Genomic DNA, 20,161 nt, shown 5'->3' on the forward strand with positions numbered 1-20,161 from the left:
AGAGAACTTTAGGCAAATTCAAAACTCATTGACTTATAATTACAATTTATTTGTAATCTTCTGGACAAAATGTGGCAAGTGAAATTCTATTGTCCTGGGATTTTTAGGTTTCTTCAGTACTGACACACAACTCCATATATTTTTTATTAAGTAAGTCCTGTAGAGTTCTGCAGGACTTACTCTCAAGTAAGTGAGTGCAGAATTCCAACTAAAGGTATATCTATCTTTAAATAGCAGCCAAGCACCTCAGAATCCTGTGCCTGTAGGTTTAGGTATATTGCAGCTTCTTCATGTGTGCAAAAAGTTCCACTACTAGGTTGGAAGATGATTAAGCCCCAGGTACTTTAAGGGTCACACCCTGCCCTGTCTGTCTCCCCCCCCTCCCCAGCTAAACCCCCTTGCTAAACCCCAATATCTTTAGCAAGTGGCAGATGCAATATATAGCTGACATGTACACTGTGAAGTGAAGTCCAGCTGACTCTTTCACTTTCCCAGATTTCTTCTGGACCCCAGTACGTCAGGGCCAGAGGAATTAAGGGTAGCGGAAGGTCCTGGGTAGCTATACCGCCACATTGCTTCACAATACATCTGCAGCCTTAGTAAAAATGTGAAAGGCAAGGAGGAAACAGCATGCTGGCACTTGGTATGGTGCTATTCCCAATGGGCCCATTGGCAGACCAAAAATGCTGTCATTAGCCTTCCTTTGTCAGGTACTGTAGACTTGTACATAAAATATGTCAGCTATACATATTACAGTTGCAATGATACCATGCTGGTATTTGTGCTGGTCTGTGACCATAATAAAGATTCTATTCTATGCTATTCTGTTCTATTCGTGCTGGTATCTGTTCCACAGGACAAATATAACTGTGGCTGTCTCCAGTGCTTTGACACTGCTCTCACTGCTATGGCTCAGTGCTATGGAATTTTGGGATTTGTAGTTTTGTGAGATATTTGTCCTTCTCAGTCAGAGAGCTCTGGTGCCACAGCAAACTACAGAACCCAGGATTCCATATAACTGAGCCATGGTAGCTAAAGTGGTATCAAACTGGATTATTTCTGCAGTGTGGATGCAAACTATTTGTAAAATGCGTAATATACTGTACTTGCTATTTAAGTTAACATGGAAACCTTATTATGAAAAGTGTCTTGTTTAGATGTAATTATGTGAAATGACTTGCTTTTGCTTATTTCCCAGTATTGAACATTTTGCTAAGTTATACAGCCAGAAAATTGGAATCAAACAATCTATACTCCTGAAGACACTATGGGGAGATTATTATCTAAATACAAAAGCTAAGAAGATAATGAAAACTGACCAGGTACTATTGCTGCGCTCACCTGTGTAAAACTTTGCTCTTGCAACTCCTCCTTTCTCCAACCGGGAGGGAAAATAATAATAATATAACTATTATGCTTTATTTATATAGCGCTATAGATTTACACAGCGCTATACATACAAACAATAAAATTGCAAATAGTTGTAAATAATTTAGCATACAGAGTTGTTCAGATTTTGCTGTTCAAAATATGTTTTGAATCTTTCAGCTGGCTTCAGTAAATATGCAGATTGGTGATGCTATTATGTGTGTTTTGTGCCTTCAAGTCGTTTCTGACTTGTGGAGACCTGAAGATGAACCTATCATAGGGTTTTCTTGGCAAGATTTGTTCAGAAGTGGTTTGCCCCTGAGGCTGAGATGCTGTTATACATTATGACAATCAGTATGTATAGCAATTCATGTAGTCAAAGAATGATACTTTTTCTCTGGGATCTTAAACTAGACAAAAGGAGGGCAACAGTGAGATTCCTTTGCTGAGGCTGTGCATGGCATCCAGATTCTGCATTGAAAGAATTAATTGTCAATTTTAGGGTAATATCGATGAATGTACTCTTCCCCTTCATTCCCCTTAACAGAAATATCAAAATAGGCAGCATCAGTCATCTGATTGCCCGGTATTGGTAGATGGCCACTGTGTAGGCACATTGTTCATGCTTGTGATTATTTTACCTGTTAGTTGGACTGAAGTTGCTGGAAGACAAATCAGAAACAAGACATAGAGGGTATAGTCTCTATTTCAGGGTTCCTGAAAGTGAGTGTTCTGACAACAGGAACAGTGTCTTGCCACTCCAGGGAATGTAGTACACAGCCTTCTGAGGACAGTTGCATCAGATCTTTCAGCGGGGGGTTGCTCCTGGGACCCTTTGTAGAGTGTATAAACTGCCAGAAATTGGGTCCCTTAACATAAAAAAAGTTGGTAACCTGTTGAAATGGTGACTTGGCAACCTGTTGAAATGGTGAGTTTTCTGCTCCTAGAATCTTGAGGAAGAATGGCAGGGGGTACGGAGAGACAGAATAGGGCTCTGTGAAATCCTGTATGAATCCTCCATATGTAGGTGCTGTGCTTCTGAATCAGACCAGCTTTAATGCTGTATTGGATGCCCTCTGTTAATGTAACCCTTGGTTTTTTTCCAGTTGAAAGGAAAGAAGCCTTTGTTTGTGCAACTGGTGCTGGAAAATATATGGAGCCTCTATGAAGCTGTTACGAAAAGGTAATCAGAAGATTTCTTGATGCAGGAGTGGGTGAAGTTTGGTTTTTGGAATTTATATATGTTTTTTTAAACTTTTCAAGCTGTTGATGGTTGAATCAGTGGATAAGAAATCTGTGGGTACTGAGTACAAACTGTACTTAATTGCATATTTCTGCTTTCTTTGTAGAGACAAGGAGAAAATTGATAAAATAGTTGCATCCTTGGAGCTGAAAATTGGTGCTCGTGAATTGCGTCACGCAGATCCAAAGGTTCAGCTTAATGCCATTTGTAGCCAGTGGCTGCCTGTATCAGAGGCAATTCTTTGTATCCTTAAAGTGAAAAATATATTTATGTCTTTCTCAAAGCACATATTATTTCCTCAAGTAGAAAATAAAGGGAGCGAATAACAGTCTACATCAAATCAAATATCTTCCTGCCTTATTATCAACCCTTGTTTTGTGCTTCCTATCATCTCTAAAAAAATCTTTCTCCTGTAGACATTTAGTTCTGGATTATGGCTTTTGGAAAATCCTAGTTGAAAGGATTGTTTACTGTTACTGGATATTAGCTTCTTCTCTTTGTAGGCTATGACAAGGCAGAGAACATTTCTGTGTATCCTTAACATTTTGCTTTAGCCATGGTCTGCAGTAAACTTCCTAGTCCTCTTGATATCACTGCTGAGAGAGTTGAAAAGTTAATGTCTGTTGGAGCTAAAGCATTTGATTGTCTGCCTCAAGAAACACAAGACTTGAAGGATGGTGAGTAAATATTGTAGACAATTGAACCATGCAGGTTATGCTCCATTTAAATGATGCATACTCTAAACGGAGAATAAATGGTAGAAGAGAGAAATTTTGTATGATAAACTGCAGTATGATTTTTCTGAGTGATGTCCTAAAACAAGAGTGGGGAAACTGGGCTACGAACTGTATGTGGTCCTGGTCTCTTTTTAAGGCCATAAAGTCGCTACATCTATCCAAAACATTTTTTCAGTGTGTAAAAACATTTGAAAACAATTGCTACGTTTGTTAGTTTGTAGGTTTAAACCATGAGTAGCAATTAACTGTTTTCAGGTGTTTTTTCACGATAGTCTCTAGGTTTAAATGAGAGCCAGCATGGTGCAGTGGTTTGAGCACTGGAATATGACTCTGGAGACCAGGGTTCAAATCCCCTGGCCATGGAAACCCGCTGGGTGAACTACAGTTCATGGAGCCCAGACTGGCCCATACTGAATTGCTGCCCCATTCTGAAAGAGTTTTGAAACCTAAAGAGAATTCAGCTTTCTGTAAGGTGGCTCAAAAGATCAGACAGACTTAGAATTTCCTAAGAAAGGGTCCGAACAGACAGGCCAAAATAAAACTGCTTCAGGACACTTTGGAGGTTGCTATTTAAATGATGCATGCGTCCTAAGAGGCTGGAAGCCACACCAAAGCCACACTCCAGTCTGGCCTCTTAAGATGCATTTGTGATTTAAGCAGCATACCTCCAAAGTGACCTGAAGCAGCTTTATTCTGGCCTGTCTATTTGAGCCCTAAGTTTCTTTCCAGGATTCACTTACATATCTTTTGAACCATAGAGTCTTTTGTCAAAATAGAGAGATATGTAATACTTTTAAAAATGTTTTCTTAGCTTTTATGAAATGCAGCAGTGAAGAAACTGCCCCAGTTATTGTCTTTGTTTCAAAGATGTTTGCTGTTGACCCTAAGATGTTGCCACAGAACAAGCCAAGGTGAGAAAATAATGCCATTTGATTTTTTCCCCTACTCTAATGTGTTAAGGCATTAAATCTCAGTACAGAAGTCTAAATTATTTTTGGTGAAGTCCTTGTTAAAGTAATTTGCCCATATCTGAAACTCGGTCAGGCGTTGACAAGGTGTGGACATTCAGCACACTCTTGTGCTAAGTCAAGGATGGGGAATGTGTGGCCCTCCAGATATTTATAATTATTTTATTTATAGCTTGCCTTTCTCCTGGCATAGGGACTCAAGGTGGCTAATATTGTTGGACTGCAACTTCCATCACCCATCACTATTAGGCTGGCTCAGGCTTGTGAGAGTTGCTGCCCATCATCATCTGAAGGACCAAAAACATGCCATTTGTGTTATGTTCATCAAGTGTGGGTGCACATGTACGCATGCGTGGGGAAGGGAGAGTGCAAGTTAAAGAATAAATGCAGTGCCAAAGAGTGAGGTTATAGTTGAGATACAAATGTTAAATCACTGTTAATTTGCATTATAAATTGAAAATCTGTGTATCTTGATCTTTTAAAGGACCCTAATATTTTATGCATTGAGCGTTGCTGATTCTTCCAGGTGTTTTGAGCTTTTGACAGCCTTCTATTGTCTCCATATCTTGTTGATTACATTGTTTGGCATGCTGTGGATTTTTCAGTTGCTGCTACTTTGCCTTACCTGTAACCCCCACATTTAACCCTTATATTCAGGATCATGTCTAAGACATATGTGTTATTTTGTTCAAAGCAATAATTGACATAGGAAACCCTATATTCAAACAGATGCAGGATCTCCTGATGTCAACTTTTATCTCAATACAGCATATTTCAGGGATATTATGTACAAGGAAAAATGGCTATTACCTTGAGTTGCATTTCTGAACCTGTTGCGTAAAGAAGTGTTTCTGTCAGGGAAGGGAAGAAGAGGAAGGAAGAGGTTGAAAGAGAATCTGCCATCAGTCAGCTTGTTAGAAAAACTAACTTGCTACACGTTCTCTTAAGTGCATGGGATGGTTTAAATAAATTTGGGCCATTTTGCCAGTGAATGTATTTCATATATATGGCTTCTTCTTGCATTGGGGAAAAACTGAACAGTGTGAAAAGACAGGGAGTGTTAGGGGCTCCAAAGAGCTTGCGCTTCCTGGACTGAAGAAATGTAGTCACTTCTGGCTGGCAATTGCACTAGGTATAATGGCCACGAGATGGTGATATTCAGCTGTCTGAAGGTTGATTTTTTTAATAGCTACAGTTGGAAGTTTCTTTTAATTTTGCAAACTAGGAGTGAGAGATTAGGGTGATGTGCTGTTATGAAAGTGGAGTTTTCTTTGTGTCATGTGTTTATCCATAACCATATGTTCATAAGCCTGGAAGTGGTCGGACGGAATGAGTAGGACTGTGGTGCTGGAAATCCCCCCTCCTCCATCCTCCAGTACCTTAAGAATTTTGAACATAATCAGTTTAATCTTTTTGGAAACTTGGTGCTTGATAATTTGTTGTCTTCATAACATTGCTTTCCTTTTATTTTCTTTTATTTCTCCTTCCTTTGGAAGACAAGAAGTTGTGACTTAAAACACAGGTTTGTGGTATACCATACCCTATGATGAGAGACTTAGGGAGCCAGGTATGTTCAGCCTGGAGAAGAGAAGGTTAAGGTTAAGAGCGAGGGGGCAGCCCTTCCATCCTCTTCATCCTGTGGCCAGCAAGGATGGAGACGGGCACATAGGCAGCTCACCAAGCTCTTCCAGGAGGCAAGAAAGAAAGACAGGTAGTGCTGTGTCCCCCTCTCCCTTGCCTGGCCTGGGGTTCATATTCATGGTTTTGTGTATCTGTGCAAAGTCCGGGAACATGTTGAATATCAGGGCCCTACTGTACAGAAAATATCACAAGATGGATTCCTGCTTATTTTTACAGATTGCAGGGGTCACTTTAGTAAAGTCCTTACTACTTAATGTCACAATTCTAATCTATCACATTTACACTATATGATGCAGTTTGACCAACAGAGCACAGTTGCCATGGGGACTGATAACATGAATAGGCAATTGCTCAGGTTTGACAAATTGGCAACTTTCACTGCATTTACCATAGATATCTTGTATTCTGTATTACCCTTCGCTTCAGATACATACTGTAATAGAGTTGGCATAGAATCATAGAGCTGAAGAGGCCCCATAAGCCAACAAGTCCAACCTCCTGATCCCCAGCAAGTAATTGTTCAGCCTCATCTTGAAGACATCCTGAGAAAGAGACCACACCACCCCTTTAGATCGTTGATTTTATTGCCAAACTGCCGTTACTGTCAAAAATGTGCCTCTAATTTGATAGGCATGCTTTCTATTCCATCATCTAAGTAATTTAAAAAGATGTTAAACAACACTGGGCCTGGGACAGAACCCTGAGGCACCCCATTAGTCACTTCTCTCCAGGATGAAGAACAGCCAGTGATGAACACTCTCTGGGTTTGGTCAGTCAGTCAATTAGAGATCCACCTAACAATAGCACTGTCTAGCCCACAGTTGACCAGCTTGCCTGAAAGAATATTATGGGAGATCTTGTCAAAGGCCTTACTGAAATCAAGATGTACTAATTCCACAGTATTCCCCTGGTCTTCCAAACTCTTATCAAAAAATGAGATAAGATTAATGTGGCATGACTAGTTTTTGAGAAAATCAAATGCTCTTACAACATGCACACATCCTTGATATACAATGCTACTACTATTACTCCTGTCCTTTTGGTCTTTTGCTTTCTATGTTCCAGTTGGAAGACACATTCCACCAGGTGTAAGTAAGGCCTATTAAATGAGTTTTGCTTTCCTTTGTTAAGAGTTCAAGTTCATTTCCTATGCAGTGTACATTAGTGTAGTACTGTAACATCTAAGACCATGGGCCATTCTCTCCAGCTGATATCCTTTCCCCCCCAACCATTGTTGTGTTCTTGTATTATTGGCCAAATTCTCCTAGTTGAGGCTATTTTCCCCAATACCTGGTGTCCTGACATCATCTGAAATTCCATTCCCCTGCCCCAAGAATGGCAGAAGTCGATCACAGACACTGAGTCCTCAGCATTGCTCAGACTAATGCCCTCTACAGACTTCATGTGTTTCACCCAGCTCCTGGCCCTCATGATTTCGTGTATTCTTGTGGTTGCAGGTCAGCTCCTGGACCCACTAATGGTTTCTTTTTTTTTTTTCTTTCAAAAGGATATAGCTCTAAAGACACATTTATTGGTCAAACTTTTCAGCACCTCCCTGGTAGTCTGTCACACATCTCTCTAAGTGCACATGTGGCCCCAGTAATTTTCACCTGTGATGCCGGCAAGTTGCAATAGAGAGCCTGTGCCAGGGCCAAATAGTTCAGGGCATGTGAAATTTCCCTCCTCCTTCAAAAAAGCATCAGTTGATTAGAACTCCAAGCCATCTGTTTACACCAATATACTTTACTTTGGTCCCCTATCTTCTAACTGAATAAATAACAGGCATGCCCTATCACATGTAGGGCATCCATGCTACATTGGGCAGAGCTCAAAATCCCCTCCATCATGCTCCTGCACAGTAGATTTGCTCACCCACTCCATGCAAGTGGGCTGTCAGCCCCAAGCTCTTTGAAGTAATATAATTGCAGTTTGGCTCCAGTTTGATCTCCTCATAGGTGTATGCATCTTTGACATTAGCGGCTTTGACTTTTGCGACCCTTCACATTAGCGGCTTTGACTTTCGCGATTTGATTATTTGCAGATTTGATTAATGTATTATCTCTAGGAATCTCTTAAGTCCTCCAGAAAAATTCTTCTGGAATTTGACTGTAGAGTTACACTGGAGGACCTAAAGATTCTTTGAGAAAACACTTTTCTAAGCATTTGTAGGTCCTCTGACATGATTTTGTTGGAGGACAGAGAGATTCCTAGAGACGTAAAAAGTACTGGGTTTTTTTATTTGCTGTTTTTTCACTTTCATGGGGGTTCTGTGTCCCTAACCCCAGCGCATGTGTAGGGTGCACTGTAATGGCTTTCCTCCTACATTCATTTCATCTGTTATTAATGGAGAGACATTAACATTTGAGATTCTTGGTTTTAAAAAGTCTTTATTTATAGGGAGTGTTATTTTAAAAAAGGTGACGAATACTTAGTTACCTAGCTGTAAATTGTCATCTACCTGCTGGTGGAAGTTCTAAATGCCCTGCCTGTTCCTGCTTCGTTTTGCAGTAAGGTAGCACTTCTCTTTTGGGGGAAGTGTTGATGATTTTCTTTCTTAGAAGTCTGATGCTGCATCTACCAGCAATGTAGATAATCCCAAGCACCTGAAAAGGCAGGGGACTATCTGTGCCTCGGTCTCGTAAGTCAGGGCACATTTAGTGAGGAACCAATATGTGGTTTATTGTCAGAAAGAAACGTGTTAAGTTGCTGTAGAAGTGAAGCAAAGATGTAATCCATAGCCAAGAATCAAGTGGTTGGAGAAGCGGAAAATGACTGGCTTTTGAGGAAGGAGGACACAGGCAGATAGACATGAAAAAGACCATATTCTTGAACAATGGAGCTGTACAGAAGCGAGAACAGGTTTAAAGGTATAACAAATGCCAAGGGAGTGGCTGACAAGTACTCACAAGGATGTCCTTCTGCTGGGATGATTGATTGTAAATTATTGTTTTTCTGCCTTGCTCTTTTAGACCTCTTGACTGGAAAAGGAATAATAGGATTTTGTGTCTCAGCATTTAGGACATCAGGTCTTCACAGGCCAGTGAACTCAACGAGCAGATTGTAACGTGGCACTTGAATGAGGCTTCCTATTGTGTGGAAAGCAATGAGTGCTGCTCTTGACTGGACAGGGCAGCTTTTCACATAGCTCCATTATTTGTAGCAATCTGCCTGTCCACCTTTGCTTGTAAAAGCCATTTATAACCCCATCAAGAATGGGGAAACAGTTGGTGGAAATCATCCCATAACCTGACTTATCTTGGATGAGTAAAAATTGCCTTGAAGTGAGTGGCTGTTGAAAAACTTGAAGTTTTCCCTGCTGGGAAAACTTTGTCCAAGAGCAATTTGGAATTTTGGATGCCTGTGGAAACATCTGTGACTTATTCCCTATTTACCTAGCACTCAAGAGATGGAGCAGTTACTAGCCTTGACTATCTGTGGCAAGTAAATATAGTGTATTTTTAATGACAAATTAGCAGAAATACCCAGCTTCACCCTGGCACCCTAACCCATGTTGATGTTCTTTTTCTGAGGTTATTCAGTTACAGCAGAGTAAAAATCCAAGGAACGGGGAGTATGTTGAGGAGGCAGGATAGGGATGCTGATCTTTTAAAATGTTACCACTTTTACAGGAGAAAGATTGAGATATGGGTAAACATGGATCAGCTGTTTTTAACTCCATTTGTTTAGTTTTAGTTTCCATAGGAAATGGAAACCACACAGTTATGACAAAAGCTCAATAGAAATGTATTGAGGCTGAGAAACCAACACAAAAGTTTGCTTCTTTTGGAAGGAGAACCAGCAAGCCAGCATTTTCAGTGTAGCATAAATACCTGTATGCAGAGATATGCTATGCCAGCACTATGCAACCCCTGTGCAGAATAACAACATTGTGCAACACATGGCAGTGGCTAGTTGCTGTTGTGCAATGCATAGCCACAATGCTTACCATTGCTTTTTGTGCAACTCTGCTTTCATTGCCTTCAGCAGAATATGTCTCTTGCGCCATGGTGAATAATTCATCCCACATGTGTAGTGTGACTTAGGCATGCATATGCCACTAATGGGATGCCAGCCAGAATGTGGGGAATAGACATTGCTATTGGAATCATAGGCATCTGGGTTAATAAGTCCCATGGTATTGAACAAGACCATACAAAAACTTCAGGAGTAAAAATCTCTTAAGGAAGCACACTGATCTGTTACAGATCTGTCCATTTCAGAATGATTTGAGAGGATGTATTGGTTTTGTAAAATCCATTCCTTTACCCTATATGTCATCTTTCCTTATATTGTGAGGCCTTCTAGGAGGCCCTGTTTGAATGGCCCCACCATTTGAAAGGCAATAGGGGAACGATCTGTGTGCTGGTGATTTTCCCAATTTGATGTTTTTTGCTCATAGATCAGACTTGATTGTGAGGAGTTGGCTTTTTAAAAAAACAGCATCTGTACTTTGCCTATTAGAACTGGACTTTATGATATTCTGCTCTTCTCATTATGATTTATGGCTAGCTTTCTTATATTGTTACAGAAATTACAGCTGCAGATCGAGCTACACATCTCTGAAATATGTAGAATTATCCTTAAAATTCCATACCTGTAATTTTTCTCTTCAGTTCGTATGAAATCCTGCTCCTGCTTTCTCTGATTGGGTGCCTGTCAGAAATACTGGTCTTCAGTTCCCAACAACCTAGACAAAATTGTCAGGGCTGTGATTGGAAACTTGTTAGTCACAACTAGTGTAAACCTGGTGGTATTCTTTTGAATCAATAGTTGCCACATGAACCCAGTTTATTTAGTGGCCTTACTTTAGCTGGGTCTAAAATAAAATTCAGACCTATGATGGGAGAAATAGAATTTGCAGTCCAACATATTTGGAAGGCTTCTGATTTGGGAAAACTTGTCCTATTCTTTCAAACAAGGATCTTCCTGTGAAATTGATACTTTCTGCTCCAGATGTATATGGAATTGACTTCTGCTCCTTGTTGTTTTCAGCTATCAAGTTAGTTCTATCTGCCTAAGACAACTATGGAATTCATGGGGTTGCCATAAATGAACAGGCAACTTAAAGGCACATGCACAGACACATTAAACTCAAAGGCTTGTCTGTGTTTTATCCTTTAACACACTTGCTTTTGTTATCTCCTCTTCTCTCCCTCCACCCCACGGATTTGCTTTAAAGTAGACCATTAGCTGTGTCATGTGACACCTTTCCAGTTGTCGTTAGTCCAAGAAAGCAAATGCTTTCCTCCATCCTCCCACCTTGTAACTTCTGATGATCTCACTTTTATTTTCCAAATAGAGGCTGACAAGCAGTTTCATTTCTCATCTTAAGTTCCTTGCTGTGATTTGGACTGAATTTGTGGTTTGCATTGATCCCAATCAGCACTATTTATTAGTAGTGAAGGACTATGTTCAATAGCATGTGCTATCAGAACTGTAGACCTATGTTTGTGGATAGCACCTACAAATGAAACTAACACAACAAAAAGTGCATATCTTGAAGGGGAAAGGAACCACTTATTGTGGTCACTTTGAAGTGCAAACTCTCCTTGTTGCAAACAGAATCCACAAATGGATTCAGCCAAAACAGATGGAATTGCTTTAAACCTGGAGAGAATCTTGAATTATCCAGCTATCAAAACAATAACACTATCCTCTATTTGTTTGCCATATTTTTGATCGTAGCAAAGATTATTTTTCCTTTATGTGCTAATTATAATCTGAATGATGTTTTAAATGGTATATAGGCCACTGTCACAAGAAGAAATAGCCCAAAGGCGTGAGCTTATAAAGCAGCGGCATGCTGAAAAGATGGCCAACCAAGGGCTAGAATCAATGCAACAGGCAACTGGAGGGAATTCAGCGAACCATACTTTAAAGACAGGAGAGCCTAAAGGTAAGCAAAGGAATAGGAATTTGCTGGATGAGTTGGGTTCATGTTTGCTAAAGAAGCATAGCCATTTATGCCATTCTGAACCAGCTTTCCCTAGCCTGGCACCCTCCAGATATGTTGGATTGCCATTTCTGTAAACCCACTTGGCTGTGGGATTATAGATGTTGTAGTCCAACATATCTGAAGAATGCCAGGCTATGAAAAGCTATTTTAAATGGAGGGCTTTTGAAATCATTTTCCTTGTATATATTCAAAGGGATAGACCCTCCCTCACTCAATGTTGTATCTGTTTATGCCCCTGTTTTAGAGAAATAATTTTCAAGGAGGTGTTGGAATTCTTCCTTCTTCATGTTTTGGATATATATGGAAGGAGGGAGCCTTCTAAACAGGACTTCAGCTGCCTCTGTTCTGTATGTTTCAGAAAAACATAAATGCAGTTTTTAGTTCTGGACTTCCTGGCATGTGCTAATCTCACTAGTTAGATTCCTCCCCCTCCCTCAAGAGGTGATAGATGTATCTTATGACTGCCTATCACCCTAAATACATTTTAGTAATGTGTCAAACCAGAATCTTAGGAGTCAGCTTGAGCAGGCTGCTTCCTCTCTAGCAATTCAATGAAATGGCTATAACAAGGAGCCCCTTTTGTGTTAAGAACTGTGGGAGTGACTTCATCACTTGATTGTCTTGTAACATTTGCATCTCAAGCATACTTCTCATTTGTTTTTGTTTCTTTCTTTCTTTCTTTCTTGTCCTATGCAGTTTAACCTGCTATATATTATATTGCTGCGTGCCATGTAACTGGCCCTAGTTCAAACCCCAGATGTGCCTCTCTCTCTCTCTTACAGATAATCTCGGGAATATTTTGATGACATCATTTTTGGATTATTACTTTTAAAAGGTCTAAAATAGACAGAGAACTTTAGTTATATTGGTCTTCCCCAGCACATTATTGATTTGCTTCTTACAGTTGCAATCTTTGGATCTAAATATGCTATTGTCATCAGAATAAAGTAAAATTACATATACACACACCCATACATATATATCTGTTCTGTTCTTGATCCTTCATTAGGGGATAATCAGCTACCTACCAGTCAAGTGGAGACCACTTCCCCGGCAACTGTGAAACCAGACATGGAAAACAAGCAGGCTTTTGTTGCTTTTGCAAGGGTGTACAGTGGAGCTGTGAAAAAGGGACAGAAGGTCTTTGTTCTTGGACCAAAATATGATCCTGCTGAATCATTGCACAAGGTAAGGTGTGAAGACAAAATAAGGTACACTGCATTTTTTCACAGTATAGTTAACAATATCTCTTCAGGGAATACTTTTAACATTTTAATATACTTATAATACATGATGAATCTGATTGTAATTTTAGAAGTTGCACTGTACACCTCCTGTACAGCAGACTGTAAAAAGCTTATTCAGAACATGGAGCTTCATAGAGTTGGGCAGCTGCTGGAGTGGTTCACAAGCCATTTCCTTGCAGCTTTCCTCCTGCCCCTACTTCATAAAAGTTCAGAAAATAAACATACATATGCGTAAACAAATTAGCACCTTAAGGGGTCTAGTGACCTTAGGAGGAGTGTGTGTGTGTGTGTGTGTGTGTGTGTGTGTGTGGACTCATATATAGGAGGACTGCTTTGTAGAGAAGGAGGATCCAAACCCCTTTCACCCTCCCTCTTTGGCTTTGGTTGGCAACTTGTGACATTTGGGAGGGCGAGGCTTGGTGTATCTATTAGTCTACTTGTGACAGGGTAGACTTGGCTAGCTATTTTGTCCTCCATTTCTGGGGAGGCTTCGTATGTTAAAGCTTACTATAACATTTTAAAATGTAGTCTGAGAATTTAAAGTATTCCTTTTTTATTCATTTATTCATTTACTCAAACCTAATTTCTGCATCTTGGCATAAAAATGGTCCTGCCCTTTTTTCTGGAAGACTTGGTTAAGAATGTTCTGGAAACAATAAACATACATAAATCAATTTTTTCCTCCTCTTCATCCTGCCCATATAGCTTCCTTCTGGTTGTTCTGCTGCTGATAACCTGCCCACCGTGCCTCACATGGCCTGCTGCACTTTAGAAGAACTCTATTTATTAATGGGAAGAGAACTAGAAGAATTACAGGAAGTGCCTTCAGGGAATGTTCTAGGTAAGTGTCCTACATTCTTTTTAAAAAATCTTTATTCCATTGGTGAAACAAGTATGGTTTCCATATCCTTGTTTCTTTTATTCTGGAGAGTTCTATGCCATTTGTCAACTAATTTATATCTACCTGGACTCCCTTCTAGTCTCCTTCCAGTTACCTTGGCTTCCATCTCATGAACAGCAGTATTGTCCAGATAGGCATATAAACAACATTACCCTTAATTCCAGATTCTTATACATTTGAAATTTAAGGTAATTTATAATGGAAGAATAAACATCTGGTTTGATATCTTTCTATGATGTTTATTAGTCAACAAGTAATAGTATACACTTCTGCATTTCTTGCGGATATCATTCATATTATACATTACTTTTATATAGTCCTAACAAATGTTCATCAAATCACATAGATATTTTCAATCTTGGAGTAAATCTCTTAATCAGAGTTTACGTGGTCTAGGCATCATGCTTAGATATGTATTACATGGTCTTAGGCCACAATTGTACAGAAGATAGGAAACAATTAAGCAATCATGGGAAAGGGAGTGTGGCCAACTGGTGGCCTCCAGGAGGCTGGATTAGAACTCTAGGAAGGCTGGATTTAGCCTTGGAATCTATTTTTTCTTCTTCATGGTCTTTGAGTGGTCATCTATGCACTCACACAACCCGACCCACATTGTGTCTTGCTGATCTCTGTGAATAGCTGCGTTGATGTCCATGGAACTAGTAGTTTCAGTGGGAAACACCTTAAATGATGTTGCTGGAGGTGGGAAGGCCTACTGCCAAAATGCTTCTGCTACATTCTAGAAGGTTCTGAATGGTGCTCTGCACAAGTGCAGGATAATCCACTTGTGTGAGTGCACAGATGATCATTTGAAGAGCTTCAGTTACAGGTAAGCAACATGCCCTTCGCCACCTGGGACCTATCTTAATTTTTTCAACTGTCTCAGACTTAGAGTTGAATTCTGAATGTTTGGCAAGTATATTCCATGCTTTACCATTAAGCAATGCATGCAGAAAGTACCAGTTAAGAGAATCTTTAGTTAACAATCTCTAGTTAAAAAGGCATCTCAGGGCTGGGCAGAATGTCTTCTGCCTTAGTCTCTGGAGAGCTGTGGCCAGTCTAAGAAAACAGGACAGCACAAAATTGACCAGTAGTCTGTCTTGATATAAGGACAATGATATGTATTTCTTACTCATCACTTCATTAAAGCAGGGATTTATCCAGACCTATTCTGAATTTTCCTATAAAGAAGAATGGCTTTGTAGTATGGGCTAAAAAGTTGGTTATATGTATGCAGGTGGTAACATTTTCGTGGTAACCTAGTGAATCCTTTTGACAAAACTGCCTGTCCAAATATGTGTGTGCATTTCCAATTAGACTTTATGCTTGGTTAAATGTACCTGCACATGGTGGACATCTTCTAGTGTTTCAGATGATGTTTTGGGATAATATACACATTTATTAACCATAAAAAAATTAAGAGGTTCTTATCCTAAATTTCATTGAAGGCAGTGGCATACAAGTGGATAGAAGTTCTAAACATACGTATAATGTTGGGCATAACATATTTATAATATTGGGCTTTTCCATGACAGACATTAACATTAAATATTTCTAGAAATAGGTATTTATTGTGTCCAAAAAGATATGAGAGACTAAATTTATCTTCTAAATCTTTGTTTATAAATGTACCTTCCAGAGCTTTTTTTTTCAATCATGGAAACTTAAAATCCCTTCCAGATGTTCTTCCCCCAATTCAATTTTAACTCAGGAACCATGCAATGATTACTATCAGCCTAATTCTATTTTATCAAAGATGGTTTTGATTAGGCATCTTGGTACAACTTTCGTTGTAGTTTTAAAATGATTTCCTTTATTCTTGTTTCTTATACGCCATAGATTTTATGCCACCTTCTGGAAATTAATTTTGTGAAATTGGATAAATGAGAGGGAAAAAAATCTTGATTAACTTTCCAAAATGCCAAGAGTTTCAAGTCATATTACTATGCAGTCTTGTGTATTTGTGCTGTGGCATAATTATGTGGACAAAAATTCCATCAGTGATGCCTTTATTGGCCAACCAAAATGCACAGTATACTTGTTGCAAGCTTTTGAAGCTCCATGGGCTTCTTCATCAGGCAAGATGTTACAAACAGCAGGGGAAAAAAAACAATTGGAAATGTTAGTCAGGTGCCCGCATGTTGTTTCAGTCCTTAGTAAGGATGGTATGCTGGTGAGGATACCTTTTGTAGGCAGGCTCCTCTTTCTTCTGGCCATGCGGCAATAGGAAGATTTTCAAAGTCCAAGAAATTTAAAGTCCATTGCATCTCAACAGGGACCTCTCTTTTGCAATCCAATATGTCTCCATTCCAGTGAAGTCACAGGCCTCTTTGTAGACAGAGAACAGTAGATTCCCCAAAAAGGATCCATGTTTTTGCATCAGGAACATTTTGGTAGTATACCTCTACATCCTCCCCAGAATCCTCCTGTTCACCAAACAGGAGAAAAGAACAACTGGAAATGTTAGACACCTGCATGTTGTTTCAGTCCTTAGTAAAAACAACGTGCAGGTATCTGACTAACATTTCCAATTGTTCTTTTCTCCTGTTTGGTTTGTAACATCTTGCCTGATGAAGAAGCCCATGGAGCTCTGAAAGCTTGCAACAGGTATATTATGCATTTCAGTTGGCCAAAAAAGGTATCACTGATTGATTTTTGTTTGGATTTGTTAAATGGTCAACACAGCTACCCTGCATGTTTCTGATAATGTGGAGTGAGACTTAATCTAAAGTAAGCGTTGCAGCATTACAACTTGGCATGCATTCAGTTTCCTTATATAGTTTGAGTATTCCTTATCCAAAATGCTTGGGTCCAGAAATGTTTTGGATTTTTTTCAGATTTTCAGAATAATTGCATATACATAATGAGCTATCTTGGAGATGGGGCCCAAGTCTATTTGTGTTTGATGTGCACCTTATTCAGATAGCCTGAATGTAATTTTATATAATATTTTTATATAATATTTTGTGCATGAAACAAAGTTTGTGTACATTGAACCATCAGAAAGCAAAAGTGTCACTAGCTCAACCATCCCTTAACGCAGTTCCATATTTTACATTTAAATTGTTGGGTATCTCTTTCAAGCAGTGTCATATATGGGTTTGTACACAAACCAAAGAGTTTCGGCAAGTTATCCAGCACCCCATGTTGGCATCTTTCTTAACAACATACATCATCAAAATATAAACTTCACTGACTTGTCTGTAATTAAGCCCAGATTTTGCTTATGGCTTTCCTCCAATTATGACCTTTATTGAGAACTGCAGGGTAAGATGGGTTTCATTAGCAAAGCTTTTAACAGATTCTGCAAAAGGCAGACTTTTACTGCTTGATAGAAGATTGCTTAGGGGCCTAGTGTACATGAAGCTGCTACTTCCTTTCTGCCCTGTTGTGATCATTGTGTGAAATCAGCTTGGCTAGCACAGAGAAAGTAAGCACAGGGTAAAATTTATCACTTCAGACTGTCTGTGTGATACCTGTTTTTTCCTGAATGCTTCCCTTTGCAAACCGTTCTACAAAACAGAAAACTAGAACAAGAGATAGGGATAGAGAAGGGGGGATGAACAGAATCTTTCTCTCTGATGTAATAATTTTTATCAGTTTTAGCAGGGATGGAGAGGAGAAGGGATTCCCCCCCATAAATGATATCTGTGCTCCAGAATGGTCATATTGGTTAGGGATTCTGGGAACTGTAGTCCAAGATTGAAGTCTTGGTGTTGATCAAGCATGCCTAGTATGTTGTTATTTTAATTTATCTGGAAGCATTGCTCTTCATTGTTGTGGTTAACTACCCTTGAGTCAGCCTTGACTCATGGCTACTCTGTGGGTGAAATCCCCTATCCTCCTCAGATCTTACAGGCTCAAGTCCATGTCTTTCCTTATTGAGTCTCTCCCTTTCGTACATAGTCTTCCTCTCTTTCTGCTACCCTTCTACCTTTGAAGCATTATTGTCTTTTCTAATGACTGATGCCTTCTCATGATGTGTCCAAGTATAGCAGTCTCAGTTTCATCATCCTGGCTTCCAGAGAGAGTTTAGGCTTGATTTGTTCCTGGACCCATTTGTTTGTCGTCTTGGCTGTCCATGGTATCCTTAGCACTCTTCTCCAACACCACATCTCAAAAGAGTTTATTTTCTGTCACTATTCATAGTTCAATATATTAAAGGTTCTGCAGATGTCATAATAGTATCTGCAGATGTAATTAAAATTTAAACTTCCTTCTGTAATATCTTTGATAAATGTGTAATTTTATGCTAAGTCGAGCAGTTTTTCATGTGTCTTTAAATAATGATCCACTTTCATTTTGATGGGCTTTGGATAAGTTCCAAGCAAAATAAAAGTCTTTAGAGCATACATTTTATTTTATTTTTATTTATTGCTCTTATATCCCTCCCTTTTCCCCAAATGGGATCCAAGGCAGCTTGGATTTATAGAGAGAGGAACTGACAATGTAGGACCAGTTCTTGGGCTGGATGACATATTTGACAGCTAATATAGTAATAGTTGCTGACTTGTTGGTGCAGTAGCAGCAGTAGCATCCATGGATTGATAGATTCACACATTAATACTCCATATAGTGACTTGTTACATTCTTCACATACTTGCCAATTTTGAATTTTGACTATAAATGGTTCTGGACAACTTGCCTGAAGCTGACTTGTGGGTGTAGACCCATCCCAAGATTACATAGGGTGACACTTTTACGTATCGTTGTAACACATTTTTTTATTTTTACTTTTCCTCCCTTCCCCCATTGAAAAGGCAAATGCCATGCTATTGACAATTCCTAGTTTAGGGAGTGATGCCAGCCTTTGCTGCCAAGGATTCATATGTGCATTAAATATTCTTCTAAATGTGAACCAGCTGTAGCTTTTTCAAGATGAATTAAAAACCAACCATTGAACTCTGTGAGGCTTAAGGCTGACTCAGTATCAAATTTTGAACAGAAACATTTGTTTTTCATTGTGTTTCCATATTCTAGGGATTCACCATTGTTTCCATAGCTAAGCAATCCAAATTTTAACTCATCTTTCCTAAGACATGTTATAACATTTCAGTGATATTTCTGTGGGGAAACCTGCATCATTCCTCTCCATATTCCAAAATAAATCCCTTTTTATTTCTGCAGCAGTTGCTACCAGCAGTGATTTTACAATCTGTCAGTCTACAGATCTGGCATCCAGACTGACAGCACTTCATAATACAGTGTTCCACTGTGTATGTTAGGTGTTTTTTTCTGTAATTAAAGATTCTGTACATCATTAATCTACCCTTAATATTATAAATAATTTTTACAGATAAGCTCTTAGCTTGGGCATGAAAAAGAAAATATTTCAGATTTATATAGTTTGTTCTAAGTACTTCACATTATCTTACTTATCCTAACAGCAACAGTATACAATTAGTCACTATTATTCTCATGTTAGAAACAGGGTGCAGGCAACTGATGCTCACACAAAAGCTTGCCTAAAGATATCTGATGAGTTGGTGGCAGCCTGGTGACACTGGAACTGGGAATTTCCCACTTCTTAGCCCTGTATATTGGGCTACATGACCCATGTTCCATTTTGCTTCAAATATTACCCTGAGGCAATATTTGGTTTCAGTACCACTTTGCTTTATTTAATCATGAGTAAAATATCCAGTATGTTGGATGTAATATTTGCATTGGTGTCCAGTACTTCTATGTGGCCTGTTTCAGAATAACCATTGCACTCCACCTAGGGTCAGGGCTGGGTGTAGGTTTTGCCTTTCACTGAAATAATGTGTCCATATGTAACAGTATCCCTGTACATATCAGTAGTTGCCCCATCCATTGCAAATCAAGCCTGGCCCTGTCTCCATAAATTCATCCCCATTTGTTCTGTTGTTCAGTCATAAGAAGGGTTCTGCTGGATTCTATGATTCAATGATTCTATGTCTAAAGTATATCTCAGGGATAGGCAGTTGGTCTGATGGTAGGGAACCGTATCTGCCCATATCGCCTCCAGTGGACTATATGAGTAAATTTTCACCAAAGTGGAAGTGACATCAAATCACTTTGTTCTGTTTTTTTACCTCTTGGGGGAGAAGGGAGATGGAAAGCATTGGTACCAAATTAA

General features: G+C 39.3%; 1 protein-coding gene across 1 annotated transcript in view; it reads left to right on the forward strand.

Annotated features, from left to right (window-relative positions):
* LOC149307375 (elongation factor-like GTPase 1) overlaps nt 1-20,161 on the forward strand; it is a 63,629-nt gene that overhangs the window by 7,111 nt on the left and 36,357 nt on the right. Inside the window, exons 7-14 of the mRNA XM_089539046.1 lie at nt 1,199-1,322; nt 2,475-2,551; nt 2,718-2,854; nt 3,166-3,288; nt 4,160-4,259; nt 11,705-11,853; nt 12,923-13,101; nt 13,866-14,001. Of these exons, the coding sequence (XP_089395172.1) occupies nt 1,199-1,322; nt 2,475-2,551; nt 2,718-2,854; nt 3,166-3,288; nt 4,160-4,259; nt 11,705-11,853; nt 12,923-13,101; nt 13,866-14,001 (1,025 nt within the window). The remainder of the gene's footprint in view (nt 1-1,198; nt 1,323-2,474; nt 2,552-2,717; nt 2,855-3,165; nt 3,289-4,159; nt 4,260-11,704; nt 11,854-12,922; nt 13,102-13,865; nt 14,002-20,161) is intronic.

This window comes from Sceloporus occidentalis, unplaced genomic scaffold, assembly GCF_023333645.1.
Source record: "Sceloporus occidentalis isolate IW3139 unplaced genomic scaffold, rSceOcc1.0.p SCAF_9, whole genome shotgun sequence".
Lineage (NCBI taxonomy): Eukaryota > Metazoa > Chordata > Lepidosauria > Squamata > Phrynosomatidae > Sceloporus > Sceloporus occidentalis.